Source organism: Pan troglodytes, chromosome 7 (assembly GCF_028858775.2).
Source record: "Pan troglodytes isolate AG18354 chromosome 7, NHGRI_mPanTro3-v2.0_pri, whole genome shotgun sequence".
In the NCBI taxonomy this organism is placed as follows: Eukaryota; Metazoa; Chordata; class Mammalia; order Primates; family Hominidae; genus Pan; species Pan troglodytes.
The window spans coordinates 134,663,759-134,685,375 of record NC_072405.2 but is presented as its reverse complement, the minus strand read 5'-3'; the positions used below and the strand labels follow the sequence as shown (position 1 = coordinate 134,685,375).

Genomic DNA, 21,617 nt, shown 5'->3' with positions numbered 1-21,617 from the left:
TTCATTACTATCATTTTTGATCTTCCAGCTACCCTATATGTGGCCAGTGGGAACCCCTTCAAGCTGGTTTCTGTGTCTTTTTGACGTGTCTTCATTACTCTTTGAATAATTCCTGGCTTGAATACTCCACAAGATGTTCCAGACTCATCTTGCACTTCTGCTGCCCTAGCCTTAGAATCAGCCATTTATACAAGAGACTCTTTTTTTTTTTCAGTGTAGATTGGTATTTAGAAACCAAGATCTGGGTGTTAGGTGTGCTCATAGCTATTAGGATGTTGCCCTAAGAGTGGACAGAGCTAGTAAATAAATGAATATATGTATTTATATATAAAAGCTATAATATTTATAGTTCTATGTGTCTCTATGTATTATAAAGATTCATTACAGTTTCTTCAATACTAAGCTAATAACACAGGGCATGTTCTAGTTTTCTCACTTTCCGTATTTCTAACTCCATTCTCTGATGGAGAAATTCCTAGCTCCTATTATTTTTAATATATTTATTTATTTTTCACCACTGCTCCTGTCTGTCACCAAAATCTCATCACCACTACTGCCCACATATTCCTATACAGATGCCCTCCTTGCACCAACTTGGGCACTGACACCCTGAGCCACAATCCCTTCCCCTTACTGTGTGGAAGCCTGTCTCAACCCACTGGTTCTTTTTTTTGTTTTTTTTTTGAGACAGAGTCTCCCTCTGTCGCCTAGGCTGGAGTGCAGTGGCGCGATCTTGGCTCACCACAACTTCTGCCCCCTGGGTTCAAGCAACTTTCCTGCCTCATCCTCCCTAGTAGCTGGGATTACAGGCGTGCACTACCATGCCCAGCTAATTTTTGTATTTTTTGTATAGACGGTGTTTCGTCATGTTGGCCAGGCTGGTCTCAAACTCCTGACCTCAAGTGATCTGTTCGCCTTGGCCTCTTAAAATGCTGGGATTACAGGCGTGAGCCCCTGGACCTGGCCCAACTGGGTTCTGACACCTTATACCAGACCGACCTGCCTGTGTGGATACACCTCACACTGCTTGAGCTCTAAAACCCTGTTCTAGGCTACTGTGGCTTCCCCTGCCTCCTACACAGATGCCTGCCTCACTCATTTCTTCCTCATGGCTTTTGGACAGAACTTTATGCGAGAGGGAAGAGAAATCCCACCTCCCCTCACTTACTGAAATCCTGCAATACTTTAAGGCTAAATCCTACCTCTTCTAGGAGTCTGTCTCCCACTTCTTAGGGAAATAATTTCTCCTTTCTGGAATCTTACACTGTATTTTTATTTTATTTTATGATAGTAAATTCAAGGAATTTAAGTGGAAAACATTTGACTTCTAAGAAAGAGAATCTTGTTCCTTTGATTTTACACTAATTTGTATAGGCAGAAAAAAATGTATATTAAATTTTAATGCCCTATTATTTCTCTGGATTTATGCAAATTTCATTAATAATTCATTTTTCATTATTATAGGCAATCCCTGCTTTATATAATTTCTATATGCATGAATCTCAGTAACCATGTTTTAGTTAAATAACACCAGTTCCCAACAACTCAGTTCAAATTTCATTTAGAACAGTATAACTTTCAGTAATTGTATAAAGTACAAACTTTGCTTCTAGCTCCTCAGTCCATAAATCACTCTGTAAAAACATATGTACATCATAATATGACCAATCACATTGCTTTTCTTTAATAGTCTGTTGGTGATTGGTTACTATATATCTGTCATTCAGTTCACACAGAGACAGCAAAGCATGTAGGTGTGTTTCCTCCTTGTCTCCCAGTGATAACGTGATGTTTTACAAAAATGGATAATCAAAAGGAAATGGACCAAAAAAGATAAAAGTGCAGCCAAGAAACAAAAAGTGAAAATGCTGAAGTGAAATTCCGGGAAGTGTAAATGGAGTATAGAAGAAATAGCTGACTGTGGGAATATTGACACGCTATTGAACTGCTGCCATTTAAGAGATTCCAGATATACATCCAGAGGAGGTTAGGGAGGGTGAACTTATGGATATAAATGAAGAAAGTGAGGAGGTGGTGGTGAAAAGATGAAGCCGTTTCAGGGGAAGTGACCCTGGCAAAAAGTTCACATTAAAAGAACTCTTGGAGATATTTCATGACGTTGAAAATGTAAAGGATAAAATGTTATAAACTCATCCAGATTTAGAAAAGTGTGTGACAATTTATCAAGGTATGGAAAGATGCTCGCTGCATTTTGTAAGTTGTATGATGAGAAGTTATATGAGAAGACTAGCACTGTTAAACCTGCTTCTGGTAAGTTTTTTCCAAAGAAACAACACACTTTATCAGCGTTTCTAATGTTTTAAAGTATACTAAATAAACATTAGTTTTACTATTTTCAAAATTGTCCTTTACATTTATACCTGTCAATAAGAGAGTTTTTCATGTTTTGACAAAAAAATTTGAAAGGTCACAGAATGATTACAACTTTTCCCATCTGTTACTAAGACCGCTTTGCACAGTTTAAGTTTGCATTATCAGTTATATGACCCCGTATTACTGTGCAAAGTAAAGACTGCCTGTATACTAGCATGTGGCACTTCTAAGTTTTATATATATTTTAAAGTTTATATATATATATTATTTATTTTGTTGCATGCATATATTTTGATTTTAAAATATCTTTTAGCATGCAGATATCCCAAACCTGAGATTGCCATTGTGAAGCGTGCGAAGGAAGTATCCTCAGCAGAGACCCCTGATAGTTTTGGTATAGTACAGTCTTACAGTGTTGATTGCAAGTAGTGAAGCATCTATTTGATGGAACTTCTTGCTTGTTTGAAATAGACTGCCTAATTTTTCTGTTTTTGCGTTAGTGTTTTTGACTGTCTGTATGATGGAACAATAACTGCATGCTCAACTAACTGAAGGATTAAATTTTATAACTTTAAGAAAAGGCAAAATATTTATATTTAACTATATTTAAATAGAATATTTAAAAATTGTTGAAATAACCTTAGCAAGTGAAACATAAGAAGCAGCAAAGTCTATGAATTTCTTTAGGACAAATGAGTAGGTAAAAAGGGCCACACACAGTGGAACCTTCAGAATATTGCGAAGAGAGACTGTATTTAAGTACAATAACTAAACTTCAGGAAATGTTCAGTATTTTAAAAATATATTTTTGAATAGTTTGACAGCCTTAAATAAGTTCATACTAAGGTCATTCATGAAAGTTTTTTAGATTCATCCACCATTCAGCTTGATATCTAACTCAGGTTACATGCTACGGTGATGGTAGAAGTGTGTGTGTGTGTGTGTGTGTGAGAGAGAGAGAGGGAAAGAGAGAGAGTGTAGGGGTATGTTATGAAAGAGGGAGTGGTGAGAGAGAGAGAGAGAGAAAGATTAAAACAAATATCTCTCTGTCCCTGTTTTATTTATTTCTGATTACTATTTGATTTAGATACTTTGCCTAAGAAGTATAACACAGTGTATGACAGGGAGTCTGAAATATTTTGTGGACCAATTGAAATTTTGTAGGGATAAGAGTTAAATAAAACTCAGACTGTATGTATAATGTCAGGCAAAAACAGCAAAAACTAAGCTGTAAGAACTTTAGAGAAATATAGGGGCATAGTGTTTTTACACACATGCACACACACACACACACACACACAGATGTATTAGTACATTGTCTGCAAAAATACCCCAGTATACTCTTACTTTGCCAGCTCCAATATTAAAAATTTTAAATCTTAGTTTGCATGTAGAAGTTAAACATTTAATGCAAATGTATTTTGAAGAATAAAGTGTTAATTTTGAAATATTCTGAAGATATTTTAATTAGCCCTCAAATACTTATTTGATAGTTATTCAAATTTATTCAAATAAAATTCAAATTTTATGCTATTAAGAATAAGATACTTATTCTTATAGATAATGGCACACAATATCACTAGGAGATCAGGAGCTGCTGAACGATAACTGATAGTAGGACTTGCCTGTCAGTGCTCTTGCCTTTTGAGACTCAGTGTTTGGTTATATCCCTACTTAAGAGTAGTATGCTTCTTTATGAATGTTTAGGTGGTACATCTCTTGAAAGGATCATGAAGACCTGAACTCATTTTTTGTAACGTAAAACTAAGACCCAGAGGGCTTGTAACCTGCTGAAGATTTAGTGACTAGTTATATATCAGAGTAGGTATTTGTGTTAGGTCTTTTGGGTTTTTAGTTCAGTGCTGTTTTTCACTCTAATACATTTCTTCAGTGTTAGCAGTGGATTAGCCTTAGGCTATAGGGTATCCAGTTGTTTTGGAACCATGTAATAGTTTCCAGTTGTTCTGAAACCATCCAGCAGAAACCACCTAATACCTCCATTCAAAAAACATTTTATTTGGTAACTATGATGTATCATTTGATTTTCTCCTCTTTATTTTAACTTCAATGTTTTTTTTTTTAAAAAAAATGTATCTGAAGGGGAATTACATTTTATGAGGGGAAAAAAAGCAATTTGAAAAGGATATTAGTATTTTAGCTAATTGCAGTTTTATTTCAATTTCAAATACTAATGAATAACCAGTGTTTTGACAATGTTTTATATATGCACATACAATTGATTCTTGGTTCTTCCATGTTTTTCTGTTGAGAATTTATTAACTGAATGAGAAGTAGAATGGGAAAATGAGAATCTGAGTTCTGGACCTAGCTGTGTGTCTTTGAGTAAGTCACTTAACATCTGTGGGCCTAAGTGGCTACATCTTCAAAGTGGAGAATGAAGTCAGTATTTCACAGTGAGTGTGCTTCTGGTATTTGGGCTGGATAATTCTTTGTTATGAAGTACTCTGTTGTGCATTGTAGGAAGTTTAGAATCCTTAATGCTGGTGGTAGCATTTCCCAGTCATTATCATATCCCAGATGACCCTGCATATCCAAACCTCTTCTAGTGGGGAGGGACCACTTCATATTGAGAACTACTGGCAAATGGTATCTAAGAATTCTTTCAGCTTCAACATTCTGTGAAAGAATTCTTATTTGGGGCATGATTGAAAGGGAAGAAGGTAATATATCATACACCGAAAAACCTCTGCTGCTTCCTAGATACGAAACAATTTTATTTTAAAGTGAATATCTTTTACGAATCTGTGTAGCCCTACTCACAGATCTACCATTTATGATGTTCCAAGATAAATTATTTTATTCTAGCTTGCCTTAGGCTTTTTCTCTACAGTATTATCCATAGCTATATGATTTTTTAAACTAAAAATTATATAGTACCATCTCTATATCTAATAAGTAAAAGCAACAAGATTTTTTTTAAGTTGTACTATTGTTTTAATATCTTAGCCTTTAAAAAAGGAATATCATTGTATATAGTAATTATTTTCTTTATCTTCCATAGGCATAAAAGAAGGGAAGGAATATAATTTTCTGTGTTTAGAAGTATATATAGTTGTTGAAGCACACAAGTTATATGTGTGAAACTACAGATCAGTAGTATATCTGATTATCCTTAAAAAAAAAACTACCATGAAATGCAATAAGAAAAATAAATTATTGGCCAGGCACGGTGGCTCACGCCTGTAATCCCAGCACTTTTGGAGGCTGAGGTGGGTGGATCACCTAAGGTCAGGAGTTTGAGACCAGCCTGACCAACATGGAGAAACCCTATCTCTACTAAAAATACAAAATTAGCCAGGTATGGCGGCGCATGCCTGTAATCCTGGCTACTGCCTGTAATCCCGGCTACTGCCTGTAATCCCAGCTGCTCGGGACGCCGAGGCAGGAGAATCGCTTGAACCTGGGAGGCAGAGGTTGCGGTGAGCCGAGATCACGCCATTGCATTCCAGCCTGGGCAGCAAGAGCAAAACTCCGCCTCAAAAAACAAAAAAAGAAAAATTATTGTACCTCTAGTATTTACTATTATTTAAGTCAGAGTTAAATAGTTAATAGGGATGGTACATTAATATGGTTGATAAAGGTGATGATTAATTGAATACTATAGTTTACTTCGTGATTGCTTCTGGCCAACTCCTGTCCTCAACTGTTATACCACTGGTCTCAACCAGTCTGGAATTCATTAGTTGCTTCTAGGTAACAGGTTGCAGTGAAGTCCCAGGTTGCTTGGTAAGTTCTCTGGAAGGTTAACAACGTGACAGTTTTAGTTCTTTTATTTACTTATTTATTTAATTAAAAAATCAATAGTTTTAGGGGTACAAGTAGTTTGTAGTTACCTGGATGAATTGTATAGTGATGAGGTCTGGGCTTTTGGTGTACCCATCACCTGAATAGTGTACGTTGTACCCAATAGGTAATTTTTTGTCCCTTGCCTTTCTCTTGCCTCTTCCATTCTAAGTCTCCAATTTCCATTACAATGTTAGTTTTTATAAGATATAAGTAGAAATTTCTTTTCTACGTAAGGTATATGTTGCAGTAATTACTTTTAAATGCTAAATAAAATTACAAGATTACGCTCAAATGCCTTTATGGGTTTTACGTAAGACATATATATTTAGAAATAATTAAAAAGTCCTTTTACAATTAAAATTTCTATTTAAAAAGACAGGTTAATTAAATCTACTAAATTAAGAGTTAAGCTCTGCTGTTTCTAAAGAGCTTAACTTTAGAAAGCTTAACATTCATTTTTCAATTTTGAATGTCAGGTTTTGTAAGTATATAACTTGGCCATATTAATTTGTTTCTTTTTAAAAAAACACTGCTGTGTTGCTTTATAAACCACTTTTGGTGCATGTTAGACTTTTTGGCATTTGATTTGCTTAAATTATTTTGCTTATAACATGGTTTGCATTTTAAGTTTGTGTTCTTTAATATGTTGTATATTTATTGTAAATTTTACCTTACTCATTTGAACTTTTGGTTCTATTAAAGGACTAAGCAGTTATTCATAATGTTAAGAGTTATGGGTAACTGAGACCCTTGGTCCCCAAATTGTTGCTGAAACTCACTAGTTTAATATCTATTATTTTCATAAATCTTCTAATTAGGCCAGACTGTGATTTGTGTTGTCATGTCTACTTCCTGCACTTTTGTGGGAAAGATATTAGGGTGAGTTTGGAATAAATATTAGGTGGTCAAAGGTCAGAAACTGCATAATTAGACACTTAAAGAATACTGAGTTATTTGTAATAAAGGAATAGTATATGCATTAAGCTGTTCCTTTTCTGTCATCTCAGGGTGAAGCTGCTTTGGTACTTTTCTTATTAAGTTTATTATAAATAATTTGGATTTTTACCTTCATTTGTGATTTTTATATTGCTTTTTACATCCATGATAATAGGCTGAAATATCACGTTGAGTCATTATTTCCATGAAAGCATAATAAAAAAAATAGACTAGGAAATAAGACTCTTTGTTTTTCAGATTTTCTTTTATTTCAAGTATGGATTTACACACCTTGTAAAGTGTGTGCTATAGTTTCGCTCTGTGTCCCCACTCAAATCTCATCTCAAATTGTAATCCCCACGTGTCGAGGGAGGGACCTGGTAGGAAGTGATTGGATCATGGGGGTGGTTTCCCCTATGGTGTTCTCATGATAGTGAGGAAGTTCTCACGAGATCTGATGGTTTTAAAAGTGGCAGTTTTCCCTGCACGCTCTGTCTGTCTTGCTGCCATGTAAGATATGCCTTGCTTTCCCTTCACCTTCTGCCACGATTTTAAGTTTCCTGAAGGTTTCCCGGCCATGCGGAACTGCAAGTCAATTAAACCTTCTTTCTTGGCAGGGCACGGTGGCTCATGCCTGTAATCCCAGCACTATGGGAGGCCGAGGCAGACGGATCACGAGGTCAGGAGTTCCAGACAAGCCTGACCAACATGGTGAAACCCTGTCTCTGCTAAAAAATATACAAAAATTAGCTAGGCGTGGTGGCATGCACCTGTAATCCCAGCTACTCTGGAGGCTGAGGCAGAAGAATCACTTAAACTTGGGAGGTGGAGGTTGCAGTGAGCCGAGATTGCACCATTGCACTGCAGCCCGGGTGACAGAACGAGACTCTATCTCAAAATAAATAAATAAATAAATAAATAATAAACCTCCTTTCTTTATAAATTACCCAGTCTCAGGTAGTATCTTTATAGCAGTGTAAGAATGGATTAATACGGTAATGTTAAATTTAATGGAACATTCAACATGAAAATGACAAATTATAGTTTCTATTAAATAATAGAGCTCACTCTATATGCCATTAGCCCTGTTTCTGTGTTACAGCATCACCATTGTTGTAAACATGTTTTGTAATTTTATGATGGCTAAAATGTAGAAACTATAGGTGTTGCACATTTCTTTTACTAAAATCTATTGATTTTCAATTTAGGATGTATCTCTTGGTAGTGTTAAAAGATAATCTTTAGAAAAATTAAAGTTAGCAGGATTCATTTGAACAAAGAGACAACTCACGTGTTGGGCAGCTCTCTGAACTCTTACTGGTGACAAACCAGCACAGGTTTAGAGAGTTTCTCCCAGCAACACATGGGCAGGCAGTATTTATAGACAGATAGAAGTGCTATACAGAAACAGCCTTTTGTTTACAAGTTGGTGTTTTCCTTATTTGGACATGTCTGAGCAGTTTGCAGCCTGTCATTGGCTGAAAGGTCAGCTCCTATGATTGGCCAAAGCTCAGCTACTTGTTACAAGAATATACTTTGAGGTAGGTTGCAGTGTGTTTACATATGAAATTAGATTGCAGTTTGCTACATATGGAGGCAGCTCTAGGCCAAATTTAATTTAACAATTTCCCCCTTTTGATCAGTCTCTCAATTTTGAGAGATTGACCAAAATTTTGGGCATTGACACCATTCTTTGTCACTCACCATCATAACAGACTTGCTTGGTCTCTATGGAATTCACAATTGTTAATGTCAGGTAAGCTGAACGTTTATGTTCTCTTCATGTTTTTATTGTTCTAACCATAGCGAGGCCATTTGATATATATTGTATGGCTATACATGAGCACTTAATACTCTAGAGAGGATATGGTGCACCAGGGAGACTATTATGGCTATCAGGAGGATAATACTAAGAGACTGAAGTATACTTCTTAACAGGAGCTCCTGTCAATTGAACCAATCAAAATCAAATATATAAAAAATGAGCCAAAAGAAGAATCTACTTGTTTTAACAAAGTAGCTTACTTAATGATTTCTGGCAACTGAGTTTCTATCATACCAGATATATTTATGCAAGTGCAGCAGGAGGTGTTAGCTATTGCATGCAGTCTTCTTTGTTCAGACAGCAGAGTCCAAAGGAATGATGCTGTCTGAAACAGTTTTAGCAAGAGAATTTGAAGAAGTTTGCTGGGCAGCTATAGCCTTTGCAGTAGAGTCAGCTGTAGTAGCTAATGTTTGAGACAAATTTCTAATCATAACCTCATTTACATTTATGCCAAGCCAGGGAAGGAGTATTGTACCAGAAAAAATAAAAATAAAAATGCCTATTTAGAGGGATTTACACCTACTGGCAAATTCCCCTTTATTTTATAGGTATAAACCAATGTTTAAGAGGTATAGACCAATGTTCATTTTCCAGTTGGTTATGGAGTGACAGTGATACCATTAGAATCCCTAAACCACATTGGTTCCTTATTTTCCACTTATTGATACATGGAGTTACCCACATATATGGTTGATCATAAAATCCTCCACAGATAAAAATGTATCTTGGAGGTGCACAACAGGCAGTTCCTTATGAAATGCTTTGTACATTAGAGGCCACTATTAGAGAAGCACTAGCAGTATTTGTCTAAGGCTCCATTATTGGAATCATTGCAAGTTTGGAGGCTACTGACAAGGAATTAGGGTTACACATTTGCCTATAAACTGTCAAATCGTCTTCCTCTGGTTTTCTTATACAATTTCTGGCGTAATTTAACTGCAAAACCCTCACTATAGGTTTTGCCTACTGTTAGTAACATGACATATCTAACATTCAATTGCAGAAGATGTTGGTTATGAAATCTTAATTATCACATTATCTTGCCATATATAAACAGAAAAGGAACACAGGCCAAAGAGGAAAAGAGGCACAGGTTTCATAGTGACAGAGAAGTCTTGATCTGTAATCTTGGGAAAGCTGTTCACATCCAGGATGCCATCTGCTTCTGGGTAAAATAAATAGCTTTCCTGGTCAGCCTTACCTTGAGGTCTCTGATTGGTATACAGTCTCAAGAGTCTAGAGAGGCCCTCTTGAGTTAAGAGATGTGGATCAAAGACTCGAGGTCCTGAAATTTTACTGCAGAGAACATGTTGGTATTGTTTTTTCCAACAGAATTCAAGGGCAGTCATTCTAGGACTTTTTCAAAAGACCTAAACTCCTGGTTCTAGATAGTGAAAGGTCTGATTGTCATCAGTTGGTGGGTCATGAAGGGCTTCTTTTACCTGATGATAATATACTTTGGCATCTTGCATTTAAACCTCTCAATACTGAATCATGTCAGAGTTTATAAGAGTGGTAGATACGTGAGGTTCTATTATCAGGGACATAGGACTTCCAGTAACTGTTATATAAGGGGTCAGTCTATGTTTTCTAGTGGAGTGGATCTGATTGCCATCAATTGGTAATACCTTTGACCAAGGCCATCAAGTCAATTCAGTTAGCTTTGTTTAATGCCATTGTGTTTGTAATACCTTATTTGTTTTACAACTTGTCCATTGAAGTGAGCTTTGTTTAATGCCATTGTGTTTGCAATACCTTATTTAATTGTTTTACAATTTGTCCATTGAAATGAGTAACTTTATCACTGGAGATTTCTCCAGAAATACCCTATAAAAGAAACATATTTTCTAATAACCTTTTAATTGCTCTTACAGCATCGGCCTTATGTACAATCAGAAAGCCTCTATATAATCATAAAACCTATGTTAAATGTGGTAATTGAATGAAATTCATCTGTAAGTGGTCAAATGATTCATTAGGTGCTAGAAATGTATTACCTGAGGTTTTTTATTATCTTACCAGAATTATGGGTTTGCCAAACCAAACATTAGTTATAAACCACTTTAGCAATCTTAGAACAGTCACTGGAACAATTTTTCCCTGTAATTTGGATCATTTTATCTCTTCTGTGATGAGTCTTGGAGTGCGGAGCTTTTAATAATGGAAGTTTTCAGGAGTCAGGAATGACCAGGCAGCTGTCCAGGCTTTCCATGAGCCCATGCTTAACATTGGATTTATATCCTTTTAAATAACAATTTTATTTCTCGAATTCAGGTGCATAGCACTTGTTTATTATATAGGTCATCATAGATAATTTGACTTGGATTAATCTCATAGAGTTCGTTCAAATTGCATATCTTAACAATTTCAGTACTGGCTGAACTACTGTGAAAATCTGCCAAGGCATTTCCTTAGTATTTAATTAATTCTTGTTCTGCTTTATGTTGGGTTAGCAGTTTTATGAACCAATGAGTTTCTTCCTTAGAGTTCTTGGACTCAGTCCAATGGTATGATCTTAAAGTTATCAGAAACTTGTACTTCTCAGAGTTCTTTACATGAATCTCCTTGAAGACGTAACCCTTTAGGCTTATAGTTGCTCAGGAAAGTACAAGAGTAAATAACCAAATATGAATGATAAAACTTACAATGGCCATGATTAAATATTTGATGAGAGTTCATTACAGTGATGATACAGTTGACAGGGAAATTTGATTATTTCTGTTGCATACAGCATTTGAATATAATAACTAGAATGATGACTGATTGTATTATACCAGAACCATCAGATTGCTATGAATTTCATACAGTTTCTGAAACACATCCATACAAATGAAACTCAAAGTTTAGCATTACTTATTTGGCAATACTTCTCATATAATTTAATATGTCAAATAAGCCCAGTTAGTTTAATATCTGTCTTTTTATATAAGGAGAAGCATTCTTTTGAATGCTTATATACGAGATGTTTCAAGGGCTTGACCGGAAAATCAAAGTTAAGGTCAAAAAAAACACTTTATTAAGAATCTAATTTTGGGAAATGTGTCAAAAATATCAAATGTTTAAAATGCGTGATTAAAATAGGGTTACAGGTCACTGTGAACAGTAGTCATTCATTTAACAAAAGTGAAAATTACAAGACTAGACTTCAAAGGTAAATACAGAAAGCTACATAGTTGTAGAGAAACCTTAGCTCTAAATTTTAATAGAGAATATTTTGTTTTCTTAAGTGGTCAAACACCCAATAAAAGCAACATGGACAACAAGAAATTACTTTGGTAAAACACAGAATCTGTTTCCTAGATCAATTACCTAAAAGGTAAAGAAAAACTTTTCACAATTTCCTATTAAAAGTAGACCAGTAGTCCAAGAAATTCTTACTGTTTTAATACAGGGAACCAAATTCTAATTTTGCATTAGTATACTTTTGATATTAATGCTCAGTTTTTAGAAAAACTTATAAATAATTCCCTTCTAATCTTAGCTGGCTTTGTCACACATAAAATTCTTTTTACAAGATTCGTCCTTCGCAAACCTACAACTTTCTTCTGCATTTAGATTTTGTTTTATACTTTTCCTGTTCTCGTCTTGGGATGACCATTCTACTTTCAAACAAAAATTACATTTTTCCCTTAATGAAACAAAACAGCCTCATACTTTATAGCTTTTGCTTACCAAAATCATGTATTACTTTTCTTTTATACTTTATATAAAATTATTTCTCTTATTTCTAGTAATTTTAGTATATATATTAATTAGAATTCTGAACTCTTAATGACCTTAATTTCCAAAGGACACTAGGAAGCAAATAATTGTGAACTATTTGTCACACCAGCTATGTGAAGATTTGCAAATCTATGAATCATAATATCTGGAAGCGTGTACTTTCTCATAGCACAGTTTGTCAGTGTGGCACAGAACATGTTTACTAATGGCCCCAAGTATCTTTAGTCTCTGTAATAAGAAACTGTAGAAGAAGCAAAATGTTATCTATCTTCTTTGGATTTTTGGCTAGGCCTATTTGTGCACATTTTTCTCAGCCTTAAATTTCCATTCTTGATGATAAGAATGTTAAAACCTTCTGGTATAGGGAAGACATCGTTCACATGGGACTTTTACCTCTATTTAACTCACTCGTTTTTAATAATTATGCTTGGATTGCTTAGCAAGATGGGACATCAAACAGCTAGTCATCATCTTAAGTTACTTTTCTTGCTGATGAATTTTGTAATGTAGAGATAACATAAGTTTATTTCACCAGTAAACCTAGGTAGGAAAAGTCATGTATCTGTGTTAATTTTAATGTTAACAACTGTGAAGATATGTCTGTTTTAATCAAACCAATAATATTCTTATTTGCCAAAGATTACCCAAATCGTGTGAGCTTCAAAAATCATTTGGGTCATTTCCTATTTTTCTGAGCAAATCCTTCATTTATCTAAGTGCTTATTTTTCTTTAAGTCAATTAGATAGCATTCTTATACACTTTAATTTGGCAATATCATAAGGAAATAGAAAATATCACACATATATAGATATACATCATAGATGCAGACATATATAAACAGAAACAGATCTTACACCTTTCATTTAAAACTTTTAGCCATGTTCCACATACAATAATACAACACTCATGAATTTATTAAAGAATACATGGATCCAAATTGTTTTTCTGGCCAGTGGAATATTTCCTGCCCAGATAGCTACAACTTTTGAATGATATTTGTGAAAAAGACTTTAAGATGTTTTTACTTGCCTTCTGTAAAGAAGCTTTTGAAGAGGCCGTCTTTGATTTATTTTTTAAATGCCTCTGCTTGCCAGTTAAAGAATGCATCCCATTGCTTTTGTGGCATTGGTATCCTTTCTTTTCTGATACACCTCACAAGTGAGCAATTTAATCTAGGTTAAAACTTCCCTATTGTGGCCACTGTAATTCTAAGTTGTCCTTAGTAAGATTAAGGACATTTTTTTTTTCCAAAAATACACAGGTTCTGGGCCTGTAATTTTTCTCTATAAAGTTAGCCAGTGTCCCAGAAGGTGGAGTCCCAGACTCTTTAGATTTAGGAGAAACCACTTTGAAAAGGTACCTACCTGAGTCCTCCAACTGGATCCAATCCAATCCAATCCTGAATCCCATCTAGTAAAAAATGCTCAAATAAAGTCAGCGAGCTCAAAACTCAAATTCATGCTGCTCAAATCAGAGGGATCAATGTGCACAATGGGCTCTGGCCCTTTGCTTGGACACTTGGTGCTCCTGGAGGTATACTTCAGATCTCACTTTTGATGCCAAATTGCTAAAAGAAAAACATTAGACAGATTAAATATAACAAAGTTTATTTGGGCAAAGAAATAACTCATGAATTGGGCAGCACTCTGAACCTTAAAAGGTTCAGAGAGCTTCATCCAGCAATGTGGGCAGACAGTATTTATAGATAGAAAAAGGAAATTATATACAGAAATAACTTTTTTGCTTACAGCTTGTGTCTGCCTTGTTTGGACATGTGTGAGCAGTTTGCAGCCTGTAATTGGCTGAAAGCTCAGCTGCTGTGATTGGCCAAGATTCAGCTACTTGTTGCAAGAATATTTTTTATATATATATATATATATATATATATATATATATATATATATATAATTTTTTTTTTTTTTGAGACAGAGTCTTGCTCTGTTGCCCAGGCTGGAGTACAGTGGTGCGATCTGGGCTCACTGCTGCAAGCTCTGCCTCTGAGGTTCAAGTGATTCACCTGCCGCAGCCTCCTGAGTAGCTGGGACTACAGGCGCCTGCCACCACGCCCAGCTAATTTTTGTATTTTTAGTAGAGACGGGGTTTCGCCATATTGGCCAGGCTGGTCTGGAACTCCTGACCTTGTGATCCACCCGCCTTGGCCTCCCAGAGTGCTAGGATTACAGGCGTGAGCCACCAGGCCTGGCCAAGAATATATTCTTAAGGCGGGTTGCAGTTGGTTTACATATCAGCTTACAATTCACTATGTACTCAGGCAGCTTTAGGCCAAATTTAATTTGACAGTAGCATAACTTATTTAAAAAAGAAATATATCAGGCATAGTTTATCCTAAAAAGTATTTTAGATGCTTTTGTTAATATTGGACTGAAGGTTTTTTATAAAGAAGTTATTTTTAAAGGGAAGTATAATAAAGAGGAGATATACAGGTTAAATCTTATAGTGAACATTCAGACTTGTTTTGTTCTATGTATTGGAATCTTGTTGTCAATTAAAATAAGTTTGAAATTGTTGCTTGGAACTTTCTTTTAAGGATTTTGTCTTAATGACATTTTGCCTGCATTCTGAAAACATGAAAATATGAGTGTAACATTAAAAAAATAAAAATGCAGTGAGATGGGGGTAACTTGACATACTTTGTCTGCGATGAATTTTGCAGAAATAAAAAAAAAACCACCCTTACATATATTCTCTCTTGCTGTTGCTCTTTCTCACTCTTTGGTTCAGTAATGCCACTTATAGGAATCTATTCTAAGGAATTTTCAGAGCAGTGCGAAATAATTTAGGTACAAATTAATGTTATTTGAAAGTATGAAAAATAACAAATATCTAATAATAGGCTATTAATGAAATGAATATATCATTAAATACACTTTCACAAATAAAATTATTTTCTTAAAAAATTTAAAGATGTGGGAAATATTCATTATTTAATGCTTTGTGGAAAAGGCAGAATACAGTTTTGTGTATATATCTTTATAGGAAAAAGATTGAAGGACAATACGTCAAAACATTTATTTGTGATAAACTGTGGATGCTTTTAAGTTTCTTTTCGCTTTTCTGAATCTCATTAACTTTCTATAATTATATAACCTTTATAATGAAAAATAAACCAAATAAATTAAGTATTTTAGATGTTATTTTCTAATTTTTACCTCAAAATTCCTTTTAATAAAAAACAAACTCAATATCCTCATCCTTTTAACATATGCAACCATGAGTATAAGTATGTAATACTTTTATATAAAAATGGCTCGTTTAATGTAAAATATTTGCAGTCAAACCCCTATTATAACAATCAGTTTTGACTAAAATGCGGAGTCAAAGGAAAAGGCTTTGTTGACTTCTTAAAACTCTACTTCCTCATGAACAGATTGGAGAGTCTCATTTCAAACAATTTTCATTTGACTTACTACAGCATAAATCAGCAGTTTATAGTAACTGTCTTATCTTATTTAACCTTTAGCAAAGACTTTAAAATGTGAAATCTAAAGGAAAGAAATTTATATGTAAATATTATCTCATGGATTCTTGTAGATAATTTTTCTGTCCTATGTATGTATTCACATGGAATCCTATTAAGAGCAACTTTTCCTTCATTGGAAAATGTCTAAGAAAGAGGACATGTAAGGAAGTTTGGATGTTGGTTATTTTTGCCACTATTATGAATAAACTCTTATACTTAGGAAAGCAGAATATTTATTATGCCATTAAGGCTTTTTGTTCTGTGTTCATGAGGAATAGTCATCTGGTTTTCTCTTCTTTGTAAATTTCTTGGTTAGGCTTTGTTTTTAATGTTGTTCTGTCCTCATTAAATGAGTTGAAAAGTATTTCCTCATCTATTTTTTGGAAGAGCTTTTGAATTTGTAGGATTGATGTTTTTTCTTTAAATGTTTTAACAAAATTCATCAATGAAACCATCTAGGTTTGGAAGGGGTGTGTGTGTGTGTGTGCGTGTGTGTGTGTTTACATATAAAGTTTTTTGGTAACAAATCAATTTTGTTAGAGCTAGTCAGATTTTTGTTTGCTTAATCTGCTAGTTTTGGTAGGTTATATTTTTCAAGGAATTTGGCCATTTCACCTATGTTGTTGAATTTTGGGTGTAACGTTTTTCATAATACTCTTTTCTTTTTAATATCTGCGGGATCTGTAATGATGCCCCCTCTTTCATTCCTGATATGAGTAATTCTTATTCTCTTTTTGTCTATCAGTATAGCTAGAGTCTTATTAATTTTATTGATCTTTTCAAAGAACCAATTTTGACTCTTTATTGTTTGCTTTCTGTTTCATTGCTTCTTTCTACTACTTAGTTTATGTTTACTTTGCTCTGTAGCTTCTTAAGATGGAACTGTAGTTTATTTATTTTAGACCTTTCTTCTTTTTAATGTATTTCAAACTGTAAATTTCCCCCTAAGCATTCATTTAGCTGCATTCTACAAATTTTGATATATTGCATTTTCATTGTTACTCAGTTTGAAATATTTTCTAATTTCCTTTTTGATTTCCTCTTTGGTCCATGTATTTAGAAGATGTTTAATTTCAAAATTTGTTTTGTCATATATCTTATTGTTACTGATTCCATTATAGTCAGATAACATATTTATGATTTTAATCAAATTTATTAACATGTTTTGTGGATCAGCATATGTTCTATTTTGAGGAATGTGCCATCTGCACTTGAAAATAAGATGTATTCTACAGTTGTTGAGTGTCGTTTTGTATAAATATCAATTAGATCAACATAGTTGGTAGTGTTCAAGTTTATATCTTAGTGATATTTTTGCCTAGTTTTCTGTCAATTACTAAGAAAAAGGCTTTTATATCTCCAAGTATGATTATGGAAGTGTTTGTTTTGCCCTTTAATTCTGTTAGATTCAGCATCGTGCATTATGAAATTCTGTTATTAGGCATAAACATGCAGTTGTTATGCCTCCTGATGCATTGACCCTTTTGTCATTTTGAAATGTCCCTGGTTTATTTCTGGTAATACTCTTTGTCTTTAAGTCTACCTCATCTGATATTAATAAAGCTCCAGCCTTTATAAGCCTACTGTTTGTGTAGCATATTTTTTGCCATCCATTTACTTTCAACTTATTAAACTGTAATCCTTGGGATATCATATAGTTGGGTCTTACTTTTTTTGTTCGTTTTTGTAGTCTCTGCATTTTAATTGGGGTGTTTAGTCCATTAAAATTGAATGTAATTATTGATATGGTTGGATATAAGTTTACTATTTTGCTATTTGTTTTCTGTTTGACCCTCTGTTTTTTGTTTCTGTTTTCCTTTCCTGCATTCTTTTTGCTTAATTGAACATTCCTTCAGATTCTCCTTCAAGTTATTTATTAGGTTCTTAACTATGTTCTCTTTGTATTTCATCTGTATGTGTAGTTACTCTAGGGATTACAGCATGTATTCTTAACTTTTTGCAGACTCTTATAGCTAATATTGGACCATTTTATTTTCATCATAGAAATGTTGCAACTAAATTACCAAATCAGTCCATTTACTGCCCCGTTCATCCTTAATGTTATGATGTCATATGTATTCATCTACATATTTTATAAACACTATAAGACAGTGTTACAATTTTTGCATTAGACAGTCATGTCTATTTAAATTAAATCACTAGGAAAAAGTAATCTTTTATATTTACCCAGACATTTACCATTTCTGATGCTCTTTATTCCTTCCTCAAGAATTTACTTTTCAACTGCTATTTCCCTTCAGACTAAAGAATTTCTCTTGCACTTTCTGTATCGCAGGTTGACTGTTAACACATTCTTATAGCTTCAGTTATCTGAAATACATTTTGCCTTCATTCTTAAAGGATACATTTTTGGATGTAGAATACTGGACTGACGCCCATTTTCTTTCTGCATACTTAAGTCATTTTTTTTTGTGTTTAATATGTATTTAGTTCTGACTGCTTTCAAGATTTTTTCCTTTATGATAATTTTCCTTCATGTTTATTCCACTAGAAGTTCACTGAACTTCTTGAATCTTTTGAAATTTTTGTCTTGCACTAAATTTGGGAAATTTGTAGCCATTATTTATTCAAAGAGTTTTTGTTCCTAGTTTCTCTACTTGCCTTTTAATTACAATCATACATATATTAGCATATATTAGCCCTTTTAATATTTAGCCATTGGTCCCTGAGACTCAGGTTTATTATTTTTTCAATCCTTTTAGTCTCTGTTGTTCAGACTGAATAATTTTTGTTGATCTGACATCATTTTCACTAACTCTTCTCTCACCTTCATTCTGCTTGTAAGCATATCCAGTTAATTTTTTTTTAATTTTTAATTTTCTTTTCTTTTCTTTTTTTTTTTTTTGAGACGGAGTCTTGCTCTGTCGCCCAGGCTGGAGTGCAGTGGTGTGATCTTGACTCACTGCAACCTCCACCTCCTAGGTTCAAGCAATTCTCCTGCCGCAGCCTCCTGAGTAGCTGGGATGACAGGTACCCCCAACCATACCTGGCTAATTTTTGTATTTTTAGTACAGATGGGGTTTCACCATGTTGGTCAGGCTGGTCTCAAACTCCTGACCTTGTGACCCACCCACCTTGGCCTCCCAAAATGCTGGGATTACAGGTGTGAGCCACCGTGCCCAGCCCCAGTTAATTTTATAATTTCAGATAATGTATCTTTCAGTTCTAGAACTTCTTATTGGTTCTTTTTTCGATATTTTCTTCTGTTTCTCTGTTGAGATTTCCTGTCTTATTCATTCAAGCATTTTTTATTTACATCTTTGAATACAATTTTAATTGCTCCTTTAAAGTTTTTGTCTGCTAATTCTAACATTTGAGTGACTTTGGGATTGGTCTGTATTGTCTTCTGAAAATGGGTCACATTTTTCTTTTTCCTTGTTTGTGAAGTAATTTTGTATGTATCCTAGTTATTCCTGTAATTGCTACATTGTAGAGACTCTGGATTCTGTCTTGTTCATCTGAAAAGCATTGATTTTTGTTTGTTTTAGCAGGCATTTAATGGTTAGGTTCAAACTGCAAACTCTTGTGGGATGCCCTCAAATCTTTACTTATTTTGCCCTTAGTCGGTATTTTTGGAGTTTTCCCTGCACATGTGTGGTTCCACAAGTCAGCTGTAGACTTGAACTGAATGTATGCACAGAATTTAGGACTCTTCCTTTCTGACTCTATCCTTTCCAGGATTCCTCTCTCATTTTCTAGTTGTTTGGTTACCTGGCACCTCATCCTCTGGTTCTTCAGACAGATAGACTGAGGAATTTTCATCAGAGCTTTAGTTGCTCTGCATGTTGTGACTGGAGCCTGCCCACAGGCTGAAAGCTGCAACAAACAGGTAACTAACTCACTTAGTGTCATTTCTTTTTCTGTGTTGATTCCCCTCTAGATCAACCTGGTTTCAATAATTTTCCAGTGCTTTCAGGTAGTTAATTTGTTGTATTTTTGTTTGTAGTTTGTGGTTGTTCCATGCAGGAGAATTCCTCTGATATTACTCAGCCATTATGGAAAGTAATGTGGCAAATGTGGTATGGTGAAGTACAAGCTTAATAGTTATCTTATTGTTTTAAAATATCCAGAAAAGGAAAAGAGTATGATGTATATAATACACACAGACACACACACACACACACACACACACACACACACACACACAGATGGAAAGAACTGTTTTAACTCCATAGTTCATTTAATAAAACATTGGAGCAGAACACATTTCCAATGTAAGTGTAGATAGTTTATTATATGTCAAAAGAAAATTCTGAAATTAATTCATAAAATATATATATATGGAAATAAACCTTCTGGGATGTATTGTGACTATTTTCAGGGATGTTATACTGGCAGTAATTACATTTTAAAACCCATACAGATCACTGAAACCTTGGGCTGATTTACAAGTTCCGTTGTGTATTTTATAGGTAATTTTTTTTTTTTACTTCTGATGTATGTTTTGTTTTGATTCAGTTAACATAAAAGAATAACTTCTGATTTTAAAAAAAATTGGGCTGGGCATGGTGGCTCACGCCTGTAATCCTAGCACTTTGAGGTGGGTGGATCACCTGAGGTCAGTTCGAGACCAGCCTGGCCAACATGGTGAAACCTCATCTGTACTAAAAATACAAAATTAGCCAGGTGTGGTGGCACACACCTGTAGTCCCAGCTACTCGGGAGGCTGAAACAGGAGAATCGCTTAAATCCGGGAGGTGGAGGCTGCAGTGAGCCGAGATCGCGCCCCTGCACTTCAGCCTGGGAGAGACAGAGTGAGACTCCATCTCAAAAAAATAATAATAAAATAAAATAAATTAATAGATACTTCCTAATAAGATTGTCACTTTCTAGGAAATGTTCTTTTCATGATTCCTCTTGTACTCTGTAGGTTCTTTGTGAAGCAGGAGGCAGAATCTGTGTTTTGATTTTACTTTCACCTCTGTGCCAGTAGTTTTCCTCCCTGTTGTATCTCCTTTATTTTATATTTCTTTCTCTTAACATTTGTTATTGCCTCTGGTTTTTTATTTTTTATGTGTAGTAGGAAAGAAAGGAATATTGATTACATTATTTGATTTTTTTCTTTATTACTACACGTTTTTTACTTGCCTAGCCCTTATCTTTTCTTCTTCGCTGTTGTAGAATATTTTTAATGTTTTACTCAATGAGTTGGGAATTTGAAGAAGTAAAAGCAAGGACTCCATATACTCTCATTCTACTGGGGAGGTCCTGCTTGTTGAATTTTTAGGTATTTCAAGATGTTCCAGTCAACTGACAAGGACTTCTCACAGTGTCAGAACTGTAGTAATGATGAGACTAATGCAACTAACAAATAGTTCTGGTATGTAAATAACCACTTTTGCATGTTTACTTCACCAGAAAATTCTCTGGAGTATAGCAGTATCCTGTATTCTTAGTTAGAAATTTGGCAAACCACTTGGATGCTTTCAAAGGAGATTTTGAGTTAATTATGCTAATCAAAAATAAGAATATATTTTAATCAGATGTGA

At 34.5% G+C, this 21,617-nt stretch overlaps 1 protein-coding gene across 4 annotated transcripts in view; it reads left to right on the top strand.

Annotated features, from left to right (window-relative positions):
• TMEM65 (transmembrane protein 65) overlaps positions 1-21,617 on the top strand; it is a 66,168-nt gene that overhangs the window by 18,613 nt on the left and 25,938 nt on the right. For 2 of the 4 annotated variants that reach the window (XM_016959832.4, XM_024345270.3), the window contains exon 2: positions 2,648-2,728. The exons of the other annotated variants lie outside the window; for them this stretch is intronic. In XM_016959832.4, the coding sequence (XP_016815321.1) occupies positions 2,648-2,728 (81 nt within the window). The remainder of the gene's footprint in view (positions 1-2,647; positions 2,729-21,617) is intronic. 4 annotated transcript variants of the gene reach the window in all.